The sequence below is a fragment of the Equus przewalskii genome, chromosome 4, assembly GCF_037783145.1.
Source record: "Equus przewalskii isolate Varuska chromosome 4, EquPr2, whole genome shotgun sequence".
Classification (NCBI taxonomy): Eukaryota; Metazoa; Chordata; class Mammalia; order Perissodactyla; family Equidae; genus Equus; species Equus przewalskii.
The window spans coordinates 104840897-104855105 of record NC_091834.1 but is presented as its reverse complement, the minus strand read 5'-3'; the positions used below and the strand labels follow the sequence as shown (position 1 = coordinate 104855105).

The following is a 14209-nucleotide window of genomic DNA, read 5'->3' as shown; positions in this document are numbered from 1 at the left end:
GATCAAGACAGTCTCAGCCAGACACATCAAGGAACTGAAAACAGGGTGCTGAGGAGAGAGAGTTGATCTAGAACCCTCCAGGAGGCCTTGTGGTTTGGAGGGCTGGGTGAGCCTGCTTCCTCCGAGAAGTGACACAGTACCCTCCCGGCCGGGCATCTTCCCAGGAACGTCTGTTTAAAATCCCAACACTGTGCAGCTCAGCGTCCACACAGCTGCCTGGTTTTTCTTTTAATAAAGCAAGTGCCAGATGGACTGATTCCTGCAAAAGGAACAAGGTGCTGGGTGGATATTTTTCCAATAAGGGCTGAAAGGTCACCTCCTCTTTGTGGACAGTTGGCCCTTAGGTAGTTCCCAGGCTCAGGTCCTCATTTTCCATCGAATGGATGGGCTTTGGCCTTGCGTGGATGCACTGTGCACCAGGGAGGGGCTGACCCATCAGGTGAGCCAGGAGGGAGCGGATGCTCTGCCTCCCTGGGGACTGCTGGGCCCCTGGGCTCTGGGACAGACTCGGGGGCTCAGGATCACAAGCTTATGTGATTGGAGACACCAGGCTTGTGTGTCTGACCTCCGTCCAGTGCAGGAATCACTTTAGGACAGCCCGACAGAAAGGCAGTGACCTCCCTCTGCTCGAGCTTCCCAGGACAGCCTCTTCCATTGCGGGAAGCTCAGTAGGAACACGAAAGTAACCTGAAACCTAATCCTCGCCTCTTCTTCCACTCACCGGTCCTAGTTCAGAGAATCAGTGACAAGCCCAAGTCTTCTCCATGATTCCAAGCTCAGGTTGCTCTGAGGTGGGGAAGGTGAGCTGTCATTTCACCCACATGCACTTTCCCAAGGGAAGCCCTTAGCACAGAGAAAAGTTATAGTAATCATGCAAATTTTATAGAAAGAAAGGAAAAAGTGAGTAAAAGAGAGAGAAGCAGGCTGATTCCTCTAGAGCAGATGATTGCATGAGGGGGTAGGGAGAAGGTGTATCAGAATCAGCCGATCAATTTCTTCCCTATACACAAATGTCCCACGTGCAGGAGAGGGGACTGGAGCGGAGATAACAAGATACCCATGTGCTGTGGAGCTTTACTCCAGCACAACCACCAAGTAAAGGTGAAGACAGGTGAAGACGTCATTGCAAAGTCATCTGGCAGGAATACAGACTTCACGCCATCACGCTGTGCGTTCACGACACTGACACTTAAATATGAAAACGTTGATGATAGAAGGGAGGTTAGAGTTACCTAGTCCATCCCAGAGATGTTTTCAGAACAAGAAAAAGAAACTACTGCCCAAAGATGATAGGAAACAGGTTTAACAGCAAAAGAGCGAAGGCTGGAATCGGGCATCTGAGTCGCATATTAAATCATCTGAAGTACATATGAGCCGGGAGCCGGTCTTCCTTCCAGCATCCGCCGTGTCCATTTCAGTAGAAGTGTATTAACAAAACTCTCAACAACAGGGTAATGGCCTAACGTCCTTAAGTAATTTCAGAAGACAGAAAAGGCTAAAAGGAATTGGATTTCTCAAGGGCATCAAGGATTTCAGCCACAAATTTCATTAAGACTCTGTAACAAAGAGATAAAGATGTGTTGGTGTTGATCTCCCAGTTGATGCATAATTAAAAAGCTTTAAAAATATAACCAGTGAACATCATCTATTATTTATCAAAATCTCTCAGGATTAGGTAATTAATGGGGAGAAACATTTCTCAAGATCAGTGGGAATTCTTCCCGAACCTTTAGAGAACGTTTCCCCATCAGATTTCTCTCACTTCTGATTTCTCTTCACGTTGAATTAAAATAATCGGTCATCTTTCTAAGATACTAGCAAGGCCAATGCTGGATATTCAAGTGCAGACTCAGCTTCTGACTCTGAGAACCCAGGCTTTGCCGTGGACCAGTCTCAGTGCCGCCCAGCAGCCTGGCTCAGCCGAGCCTGACTGTCCTTGGGTCTCTCCTCTGCAGTCTGGGGCTGCTCATCGGAACCACATCCATGAATTTACAGACTCCAAGGAGATGCCCAGAAGAAGGGAGCTGACCGCAAGGTGGCATGTGACATTTATCAGCCTTCCCATGGAAGCAATCATGTAAGGTTATGATTCTGATTTCTCCTCACAGCTATTAGCTGTTAAGTATGAAATAAGGTGAGTTTGCAATGCTAACAAGTTATAGACGCCAGCTATTTCTCGGAATATCCTGCCCTAGTTGGAACATGGATGAGCCAGTGTGGAGAACGTGGCATTTCTATTTGCAGCGACTCACTACGTCACGTGTGCTCTGGGCAGTCAAGGCACCCCTCACACGACATCCTCCCCCACGGCCCCCCACACCTGCCAGGCATTCTAACCAGACTGGCTCCATGGCACCCTCTTGGCTGCCCTTGATCTCTGGCTGCTTTCTGAACCTGACCCTCAACCTTCTCATCAATTCTGAGGGATCCCCAGCATCTCTGCAGTCAATTCCTCTTCTGCTGTGGTCCCCAGATTTGAGGTCTGTTGTTTGCAAGAGCACTGCCCGGATGTGAACTCTTCATCGTCACATCTTCAACATGTCTGGTTCTCCCTGGGCACTGGGGACGAGTTCTGGATAATTAGTGAGCAAAAGTGCCCACCAGGGTCATTTCCAGGTTGAGCATGTAACTGCCAGTGTGTGTCTCTCCAAAACACTCCCCTAGCATGCTGGACTGGCCGTGCCTGAGATGAGGGTGGCCCTGGTAGCCTGGGACCCTGAGTGACCATGGGGAGACCCCACCTACCCCCACCTGATCTGGGGGGAATGTGGGACCATGGGGAGAGGTTGTCTTTGTTGTTTTGGACTATGAAGCTGGTGTTTGGGTTCGCTTTGTTCGTCTGTTTTGTGATTCACAGCCTGACTGAGCCTGTCCCTTCCTGCCTTATCTGATTAGGCAGGGTGCTGGGTTGCAAAGCCTAAGTTCTGCCCTCAGTACTAAACTCCCCATCACATTTCTAATTTGCTCTCATCGAAGCTGCTGTCATCCAGCAGGGCCCCTCGCTGCTGTTCCAGACGTCACAGGCTCCCATTTAAATATTCTAAAAGCAGATTATTGTCCCTCTTCAGCGTGCACTGGTGTCTCACTTCAACTTCAGTCAGATAATCTTTTGAGTGGAGAACTGTTGGACTGATACCCCGAGGTCGACTAGAACAACTCCCCCATCCCCACAACCGAACGGTCCATTTATCACATAGTTCAAATTGCAACTCTTGGCTTGAGTGTTCCTGGGTGTGAAGTAATAAGATTAATTAGTTAATCTTTATTAATTAGTGAAAGATTAATGGCAACAATGCTCCTGACTCCTGACGATGCTAAATGAAAAAGTAAAGTGGGCACCAGCTATTTTACAGTTTGGGGAAATGGCCAGGTAAAGTAACAGGAGTGGGAACAGCAGTCCTTGCCGTTTACGAGCGCCAGGCCGGGTTCTAAGAGCCGAGCCTGTATGAGCTCATTTAATTTCCATTATGACCCTGGGGAACACGGATTGCTGTTATCTTTGTTTTGCAGACAAGAACGCAGAGACACAGAGTTAAACACTCATCTGAGTTCATGTGGCTTCTCGGTGGTGAAGCTATGATTCAAAGGCTGTTACAGTCCCCGCAAAGAGCCTGCTCTCCACCGCGGCTACACGCCCTTGTGCGAGGGAGCTTTGTGACGCCAGTCACCAGCTTCTGGCAATTTACTGACAGAGATTCCTGGTCTGACCAAAGATTTCCCGTCACATCCATCTGAGAAGTAGCTGACACTAAGTCCAAGGAGCTACAAATCTATGGTTTGAATAACAACATCCACGCTTGAACGTGGTTCCAGGTCCGTTGAACTACTGGCCACGTAACTTCTTGGAAAACTACCAGTCCAGCTAGAGTGATGTATGAATGGGTGCATAAATTCACTTCCATCTACTACCTGGGTGCAGTCTGCCAGCAAATGAAGTGCCCTAACCAGGTACTTCAGAGACAGTTAGCATTTGAAGAACCCAATCAAGAATCTACACTCCAGGGTGGCTCCATAAGCATTTCAAAATATCATTATCTAAATGTACGTCAGGGAGTTTTAAAAATAGTGTAAGAGGCATTAGAAACACTGTCGCACTGATAAAAAGATGGCGTGCATGCAAATATCCTCCAGCTCCCTCTGACGGTCCGAGGTGAGGCTATTCGCCAGAAGACTGTGGCAGTCCTCTTCATCACGGGGGTCCGGCCTGACAGGGCTGCTCGCAGCACGCACGAAGTGGGCCCTGGACACTCCGCACCGATGCACCACACAGCACGCACGGCTCACCAAATATTTAATGAACCATGAATTTGAAATCAAAGCCGATAGGCATATTCCACGGGAAATATTACTTAACAATTTTGTTTTGCTTTCACGGAATTAGAAAGTTTGGGGTGATCTGGATAAACAGGGTGGATAGATTTCCTGTGGGTGGCACACAATTCAAAAGCATCCCACGGATCTCCAGAAATGCTCTCGTTGTAATAATGTTTCTTCCCATGAAAGTCATTCGCCCCCTCAACTCCCTGCCTCCTTGAATAATCAAAATCGTAAGGCTTAGAATTACACCAAAAACATACATCATTAAGTAACTCAGATTTATTCAGCTGGGGTCCCCCTGACCTTTTGTTGCTGTCTCTCAGAGCACCTCATTGGAATAAAAAACTGCGAGGTCATTAGTGCTGACTGTAAAAGAGGCTTTAAGAAACAGCGTAAAGAACTGCAAAATAGGCCCTAGTCTTATCCTGGCTTTGCAGCCTCCAGACGAAAGTTTGAGCATGAAGAGTAAAGACCCCATGACTGGGCTCAGGGGTTCAATGGGCAGCACTGAATGAGAGCTTAGCACAGCTCTCGGCCTTTCATGGCAGGTCTGACTACAGCATGAGCATGTTTCCAGAATGTTATGAGCTCAAACTTAGGATGCGCTAAACATACCCCCAACTTCAGCAGCTCTGGGAAGAGGGTTTCTTTGGCCCGCCCAGCCACATCCCCACCTCCACCACACTAGCTCCCGAGTGAACATCAGTCAGCATGGGGGACTGTGGAGAGGAAGCTGGGGGGCCCCATGGAGGCTGACAGAGCACCATGGGGGCCATGGAGAGGGCTGTGACCCCAGCGAGGAGGTGGGCTCAGGAGCACCAGGGGCTGCAGGAAAGGGGAGGATGCTAGAAGGGGACAACAGTATGCATTACTGTCCTCACGTGCTTTTCCCTCTGGTCACTGTCAATCAGCCCCTGCCTGACTGAACGGTCCTAAAACAAAGCAAGAGGAGCTGATGCTGGGGAAGCTCGCCGAGACCTTATTAAACATCATTCCTGCTGCCTTCCATGGGGCAAGGCTGCCCGGCCAAGATCTGACCACAATTTCCAAGTACCCTGAAGCTCTAGACTAGTTCAGGTTAAAATTCAGCCCTGCGGTTTCATGCATACTAAACCAGATTAAATCAATACCCTTTAGGCCACTTTCTCAACTCTCCCTGTCATCCCAGCCTGATGACTCCAGGCTGTGCGCCATAAATATCTTCGTAAGTTCACTGCCCCCACCCTACCTCCACCCCGTCTCAGAGGAGTTGAGGAGATAAGGATTTGTATATATGTGGGGAAAGAAGTGGTTCTCAAATGACCCCGGCATATTCCAGCTTTCCACTGAGGTATCAGCCCTTTCACAACAGCCACGAATCACTGAATAATGATATTTATTTCAGATTATCCATATGACTGCTTTGGCAATAGAGGTACGAACGTCTCACAGTTCAGTTGAAACATTTAATGACTTAAAGTCTTATTACTGGAAAATTATAAGCCATACATTCTGTGCTGCACCATTCTACCTCATGTGTATGAAAATGGAAATAATATAAATAGCAGCAACTGAGAAATACAACCAATTCTGTAAACTGGTAACAAAGAGCCTTTCATAAAAATTTGGACAATTCCAACTGTGCCACATGCCTACATATTAGGAGCTTTGCAAAATGGCTAAGCCTTGCATGAAAGTGTGAATTCTCAACAGAACCCTCATTTAGAGTTCTCAAAAAACTCTTAGTAACATCTTAATTTTAGTTTCTAGATAACAAACTTTAGTAAACCTTGAAACAGATGTAGGGCACGATTAAGCAGTTTTTAATCTTATATTAAAGTAAAAATTCTATGGCACTGCATGACATTTGCCCAGAAGCATGAAATGAAGATATGCATTTTGCTTATCAGCATCGGTGGGTGGCCACCGCGAGTGGGGAGTCCAGAGAATCGGTGCGACGCACAGCCTGGTTCACAGCTGGTGCCGAGGGCACATCCCAGCACGTGGATGCTTCAGTCCCCTGGGGAAGATTTTCCTTCGGAGGATGTGTGAACCTTTGCTCAAGGATGGAGACTCCTGGCAGCTCCCGGGTCTCCTCCCTCTGCTCTCCCCTGGCCCTCAATATTCTGATATGTTCAATATGTTTAAGATCCTTTCTTGGAAACAAAACAAATCAATATGGCATTTTGCTGCCAACCAGGCTGAAGACTGCAGGGGTGTTTCCTCTGTACATAGCTCAGTTTCTCCTCAGAACTAACAGCTCCGAGTGAGTCAGACCCTCTGCAAATACTTTTAGGGTATTTTTGCTCCCAATCTACCCCGCCCCCTTTTTTAAGGGCGTGTCTGGAAGTGAAAGAGTTAAGTCACAGATTAGAAAAAAGCCATCTTCACCATTTACCTTCCCATTATTAGTAAATGAACACAGATTCCCCAGGGCTTTTGGGCTCCCAACTTCGGAAATCTGAGCATCAGCATATATAACCTTCCAGGGAACGGCACTAAGGAGATTAAGCTGCCACATCAACCGTGATTGATTTAAAATATTTGGGGCTCTGTTATCACACCAACACAATTTCGTGTAAATGCCTTAAAGAAAAATTTCCTTTCAATGGATTTGCTAAAGCAAAAGCTTAACTTGAATTGCAAAGCAATCAGCTTTTATTTCATTAGGAAGATACCAAAAAAGATATTTTAAATCTCCTGGTTATGGGTTTTTTGAGATTAGTCCTAGAGCATGTCTAGGCTCTTAGAGCCAGGAGCCCAGGGCCTTTGCTCTCTGGGGGCCTTTCGGGCTGTAATTGCCCTGACCTCTCTGAACCCAGGGCCAGCCGCTCCTAGGGCTCTTTGCTCACACAACGGTGTGAGCACAGAGGACACGGGCCAGTACCCGTTTCATTCCAGTGACACCCTCATGTGAGGTCAATAAAACCTCAAGGTCGATTCTTCTGAGGCCCAGAAACTGGACTCCTGGGTGCTCTGAGCAGTGGCAGCCACGTCAGAAGAAACAAGGGGCTTCCAGGGCACCACACCGGGGAGGGGCCCTTCCAGCACGTCAGTTAGAAAACGAGCTGCACAGACATGGGGATGGTGGTGGCCTCCGGGAGCTTTCTGGGATGATGGAATGGTATATGTCTTGATGGGGCTACACAACACACACATTTGTCAAACTCATCAAACTGTGTCCTTATAGTCGTGCATTTCATTGTAGACAACTTAGATCTCAATTTAAAAAAATTTAGAAATCAAGTCATAGCACTTTGAGCTCCAGCGACTTCAGTGGACTACGATGGGAAGTAAAGGTGAGCTGTATATTTTACAATACATACAGCCCCAGCAATGCAGAATCCTGGCCTGAGGGATGCATGGCACTGAGGGAAAGGATTTCCTAGGCTTGACAATGTCCAGAGGATCCCTTGATCCCGCCTTGATGCAGCCAGCATGGGGAATTGTCACTGTGACCAGGTGGTCTCAGGAGGTAGGCTGTTTATCAGCCCAGTGCTGGGACATAAGCACCCTGATTCACATCTGGAGTTTTAGAAAGGGAAGCATCCTGGACTCAAACAATGACATTGCCCAATACACCTTCCTTAACCTGTGTAAACCCAGCAGACTACTAACCCTCAGCGTGCCTCACTGTGAAATGTCAACAGTAGTATTCATCTCAGAACGTTGTATGAGGGCGCTATGGACTGAATGTTTGTGTCCCTGCAAAATTCATGTTGAAGCCTAAATCCCCAAGGTGATGGTGTTGGGTGGGGTCTTTGGGAGGTGATGACATCATGAGGGTGGGGCCTCCACGATGGGATTAGTGCCCTTGTGAGGGGATGAAGAGAGAGAGCTCACTCTCTCTCTCTGCCCGTGCGGCCAGGAAGAGAGCTCTCACCAGACACCGGACCTGCCGGTGCCTTGATCTTGGACTTTCCAGCTTCCAGAGTATCGAGAAATAAGTGTTTGTTGTTGAAGCTGCCCCATCTTCGGTGTTCTCTTATGGTAGCCACAGCTGACTACGACAGAGTTCAATGAGGTGTTTGACAATCAAGTGGTGGGCACAGTGCCTGGCCCCTAATAGCAGTCGATACATGATTATGATTGTTATGACAAAGGCCTCATTAATGTGGAGACGGATTATAAATGTTTAAGAAGACAGCTTCCCACTCAGATTTCTAGTTATTGAGTAATGCATCCCACTGGAGGCCTCTGGTGCCGAAGGAGAACCAGTGGTAGGAAATGTCCAGCAAGGTGCAGGTACTCGGGACCACCAGCCACTCCATGGGCTTCTGTTGGAAGCTTTGCCCTCTGGCTTTCCCTGCCCCAGGCCAAACAAGGCACTTTACCTCCAGGAGTGGGAGTAGAGAAACCTGAGCACTTGCAGCCCCACATGTGCCCAGAAGTCACCTTCTGGTACAATAGACCTCCCAGTACAACGCCACCTGCCCTTCAAGGGGCAGCCTGGGTTCTGGGAAGCTCTGAACACCTGGTCACCAGGTGCGTGCTCAACAGTTCAGGCTCCTGCTGACAGCCTGAAGCTCCACTGGTATCTTTTTAATTTAGCGGAACCTCAGAAACAGGAGTTTAATTTAATAAAGTCAAAGGAAAAGACACAACAGACAACCCCAATCTAGCAGCAGCAGGAGCCCACAGCGAGCACAGAAGCCCCTGCTCCTTGCCTCCGGCGCCCTCACCTTCGTACAGCCAGTCACTAAGGCCATTGTAAATCACGCCTTCCTTCCCAGTGGAGACCACGCGGATGGCCTGCTTCCCGACGTGTGCGCAGTAGTAGATATTGTTTTCGAAGATAAATATCTAATTTGGGAAGAGAAAAAACATAGCGTTAACCAAGGAAGTGGTTATAAATAGGGTGTTCTCAAAAAATCTGAAAGGAGCAATGGGGTTTGCATTTTCCTGCTGTTTATTTGACAGAACAAGGGCAGTCTCAGGATGGTTGGGGTTCACCCGGCTCCAGTACAATCTACGTTTGAGGTTCATCAGAGACTCAGGCTTCACAGAGCGCAGCCAGTGAGATCGTTTACCACGACTGGACGATGTGTCTGATCCTGTTGGGTGCTGTAACACCAGATGGCATGAGTATTTTAGCAATTGTATTTTTCCTAGCAATTCAGACTGGAGGGCTGGGAAACTGAAATCTGGGATTTATTCACTCAATATTCATCAAAAATTATTTTGCGGGCATCTACTCTCCCAATCATAGGGGAGCACAGTGATAAATGAAGTGGGACGTATAATATATAATGTGCTTTCATCCTACTTACAGTCTGGTAAAACAGAGAAACTTTTAACAGGAAAACGTTCCGATGGGGATAGGTGGGAGCTCTGGGAACCTAGGTGAGCATTCTCTGACTTAGGCCAAAGGACAGGCAAGGATTCCCTGAGACAGTGATGGAAAATTTTTTTCTTATTGTGCTGAAATATACACGACCTCAAATTTACCATCTTAACCATTTTTAAGCGTAAAATTCTATGGCATTAAATACATTCACTGTTGTGCAACCATGACCGCCATCCATCTTCAGAACTTTTCATCTTCCTAAACGGAAACTCTGCCCTCATTAAACAATAACCCCCCATTCCTCCACCCCTATCCCCTGGCCCCCCCATCCTACTTTCTGTGTCTATGGATTTGACTCCTCTAGGGACCTCATATGAGTGGAATCATACAGCATTTGTCCTTTTCCGTCTGGCTAATTTCACTTGGCAAAACGTCCTCAGGGTTCATCCATGTTGTGGAGTGTGTCAGGATTTTGAGAAAGCGAAGTTTAGGCTGAGTTCTGAATGAGGAGTGGGACGAAGCAAGGGGCTGAGAAGCTAGATTACACAGAAGGAACAGCCTGAGAGAAAACCAGAGGCATGCACGGCAAGGGGTGATGGAGCACCTGCACAAAGGCCCCCGGGAGCTGTCCTGTCGGGGACAAGAAGGAGGGGCAGCAGGCCCAGCTCCCAGAGGGTCTGTCCGCCATGTTACAGAATCGCATGTAGTGGAAAGCCCTGGACAGAGGCCGGAGAAGTGGAGCAACACAGCGAGATGTGAGTCTTCTGAAGATGAGCCCGGGGCAGTGTGGTGATGAGAAGTGAGCAAGACCGTGGACGGCGGGCCAGGCAGGAGTTGGCTCCAGTCGTCTGAAGGACTGCTGGCGATGGGGACAGGCAGAGCAAGACCAGCCAGGAGACAGCTGGAAGGACCCACAGACCATGGGGAGTGGACAGAGGTCTGGAGAAGTAGTGGGATGACGCAAAGTCGTTCTTGAGCTGTTCTCTGGGGCGGCTGGGGGATGGGGACCCATTTGGAGAGTTGGGGTGCGCAGGAAGATATTACAGTTCTGACCTTGGGTCAACCAATTCTGTGAGGCGGGGGAGGAGGAAGTCTAGGTCAGTGCTCTCGAATTCTGGTGCAGATTAGAATGATCGGGGGAGCCTTTACAAATCCTGCTGCTAGGTCCAGCAGCCCAGCCCAATGATCAGGCTCGAGGGGAGGCATCCTGGCATCAGCATTTTTAAGAAACACCCAGGTGATTCCAATGGGCAACCAAATTTATGACCCAGTGGCCCAGGAAAAACCTAATGTCTCCTGAAGCTCTTGAAGTATAAATTAGCCTACAAAATACTTGTGTTCTCGAGGCGATGATCAATTCTGCCCTGTGTTTTCTGTATCCAAATTCTGTGCCTGACACCCCCACAGGTACCTCAGAACACGATGCTGGTCGTACTGTGCAGATACCCAATGTCTCTGGAATCTGAGCTACGTGGACCAAGAACAGGACTCAAATCAGCTTTTTGGTTTTTTAAGAAATTCTAGAAAAAATAATGTCAGTGTCACTTAAGAGACCATTGAGAGAGGGTATTTTGTGCAATCTAGGAAATAGTGTAAATATTGACATTTTAAACTGGAAATGCAAAAAGGGCAGTTTCCAAAGATCGTTCTCATGGAAGGATGGGCCTGAAAGCACTGTCTGTCAAGTAGGAGCTTTCTGCTCAGGCCTCCTGACTCTTCCAGTGTGCAGTTCAACCAGAAATGAGCTGGAAAACTTCCAGACGCGAGTACACATCCTAATTTAATCTCAGTAGCCGTTCTTACGAGTTTGTCTAAGGGCGAGATGTATTACTAAATTTTAACTTCTTTTATGTGTTCTAAGCCTACAATAAATTGTTGAATCAAATCTGACTGTAGCCAATTAATATTCTAAGTAGAATTTGCCATGATAGATATCCAATCCCTTTTCACCTTGGCTTTATTTTTAATGGGAGGAAAAGGAAAAGAAACAAGTTATAAGGAAGAGTGCATTTGGGTTTGGAGAGATTCTACATTTTCCTTTTGACATCCAGGGCAAGATATCTGAGTAGAAGATGACGGAAGGTATGGAGTTCTGTCTGTGGTTACGTGATGCTAAGCACTGAAGGGCAGGAAATCCCGGGTGCTGGGCCTGGGCGGGATCAGACACTGGGCCGAGCGGCTGAGTGCTTCGCTCTCCATCGCTGCTGTGCACACAGTGGCACCACGCAGGCTCGGCATCTCAGTTTCTGCTTCCTGTGGCAGGCTTCCCCTGCCCAGGTGTGCGGAGACCTCTCCATCAGTCTGTGCGCCGCACGGACCCCTCACCCACCCGCAACACGGGAAGACAGCCGCTCCTCTCCTGCCGTGAACTTCCTGCACCTCCACTCAGCTTAATCTGCAGGAACGGGTGTCCCTGCTTCCCGCCATGCCCTTCCCAATTCATCTCACGCAGCGCAGTCCAGGTTGGTCTTTCCTAAAACACCCGCTTTGTCAGGTCACTCTGTCACTGAAAACCTGAACTGGCTTTCTGTTAACCCTGGAACAGAGTTTAAGCGTCTGGTCTGGGGTTCAAGGCCCTCCATGACCCAGGTCCTCCTATGTCTCCGGCTCTCCCACTCCTGCAGGAGTAACTGAGGGCCAAACACACAGGGACGTGAGGATGTGCGGACAGACACCATCCCTGAGGAGTTCACATTTACAAATGAGCGCGTGGATTCTACACATCTCAGTCTGCTCCCAGCCACATGAGGGAGTCTACACCACGTCCCGGGATGGCACAGTGGGCGTGTCGCAACACCTGGGCCAGCTGCTGGACTTCTACGTGCCTCTGTTTCTTCAACTGTCAATAGAGATAACAACAGAATGTAATCTTAGGGTGGATAGGAAGACGAGTGAGGTGACAAATTCAGAGCTCTCAGAACAGCGCCTGGTACAAGGAAGGGCTCAGTGATGTGCCTGCCACTGTTGCTGTTCCCATCATCATGATAAAGACTCATTCTCAATGGAGGGATCAGGAGAGGCTTCATGGGGGAGGTGATGTCTGAGCTAGACCATAAAGGAGAAATGCTTTCAGTTTTGATCAAGCCCACTTTACTTTTTTCTTTTGCAGTTTGTGCTTTTGGAGTCATAGCTAAGAATCCATCGCCAAATCCAAAGTCACGAGCATTTACCCCTATGTTTCCTTCTAAGATCTTTATAGTTTTATATTTAGGCCTTTGGTCTATTTTGAGTTAATTTTTGTAAATGCTGGCCAGGTACTTTTCAAATGCTTCGCAAACTTTAACTCAATCTTTAAAATGATGCTGTGCGACAGGCTAGTTTTCTTGTTTTGCAGACGAAGAAACGAGCATAGAGAGGTTAAGTGCTGTCGAGATAAATAATCCACAAGCAATCTATAAATCAAAACTGGGGTGAGTTTATTATGAGCCAGATATGAGGACCATATAGCCCAGGGTCTTCCTTCCCCGATGAAGGAAGGGTACCAAAGAAGTGGGGTGTATGGAGTGGTTATATACTGTCTTGGAACAAAGAGCATGTATCACATATGATAGGAATGTCCCTTTTACAACAGTCACGAGACTGCCTTGTTGGCACAGCGATTCACACAGCAGGTAGTAGGTCTGCTGTCTCAATGGACACAGCAGGGGGCAGGTCTGTTGTCTCCAGCTGGGTGGTCACAGGTGAGCTGGGTGGTCACAGGTGAGCACAGCAATCAGTTCCTAGTCTAGGGAGAGAGGCTTAGCCTACAGGAAATGCCAATGTGGGGGAAGTTGCACCTTTATCTTAAGGGCATTTGTTCTTGTCTTTGGGACATAGCAAACGCTTAAAGCAGATATACAAGGCATGCTCAAAGGCCAGCCCCTTTTGGAAAAATGAGGTCAGGCCGAATTAGGTTTACACCAAATGGCTTCCTCATATGCTCCAATATGTCCACTTGCTTGCCATTTATTTATCAGTAACTTGCCCAAAGCTAGCTGGTCAGTGGGGAGCTGGGGTTCAAACCAGGTGGCCAGGGGCAGTGAAGTACCTTGCCCAAGGCCCCCAGGTCACGAAGGAAGAGCCAGGATTGGAACTCAGGCAGTCTGTGCTCTCACCTATTGTGGCACCTTGCCTCTTGACACTGATTTGTTAAATAAACAAAAGGTGTGATTTTTAACCAGAAATATTATCAGAAACCATGGATACCTTTTTGAGTCTCAGTGACTCCTCTCACATTCCCTATGGCCACCTCCTTTTCCTTGGAAGGAATTTTATGCCAGAAATTCACACAGAACACGGGTGGGCATGGCAGATGTCACAATGTCATTTGTCATCAGGTCCCTTCCAGTAGATACAGCAGTCGCAGCAGCCACCCCCACTTTTCCCTCTCACCTGGGTTTATTCAGGGAGTCCTGGGTCCAGCACTGCTTCACCCTCCGGACTACCGGCTTGAGACCCTTCTAGCTCCAAAATCCTATCAGCTACGGATCCCGCTCATAGGATCAGCTCTGGGAATCTTTTCTGGTCAGGGACTGCCCACCTTTATCTCTGGATGGCCGATCCCGCTGAGGGCGCGCAGGCCATGGCTGCACCTGCACAAATTCTGCACCTTGACCACTGCCTGGGGCCGAGGCCACAGTGTTTAGT

At 48.2% G+C, this 14209-nt stretch overlaps 1 protein-coding gene across 6 annotated transcripts in view; it reads right to left on the bottom strand.

The window, feature by feature from the left end:
* Positions 1–14209, bottom strand: part of DPP6 (dipeptidyl peptidase like 6) — a 987445-nt gene that overhangs the window by 135052 nt on the left and 838184 nt on the right. For all 6 annotated transcript variants that reach the window (XM_070616959.1, XM_070616961.1, XM_070616964.1 and 3 more), the window contains one exon: positions 8979–9099. In XM_070616959.1, coding sequence (XP_070473060.1) covers positions 8979–9099 — 121 coding nt within the window. The remainder of the gene's footprint in view (positions 1–8978; positions 9100–14209) is intronic.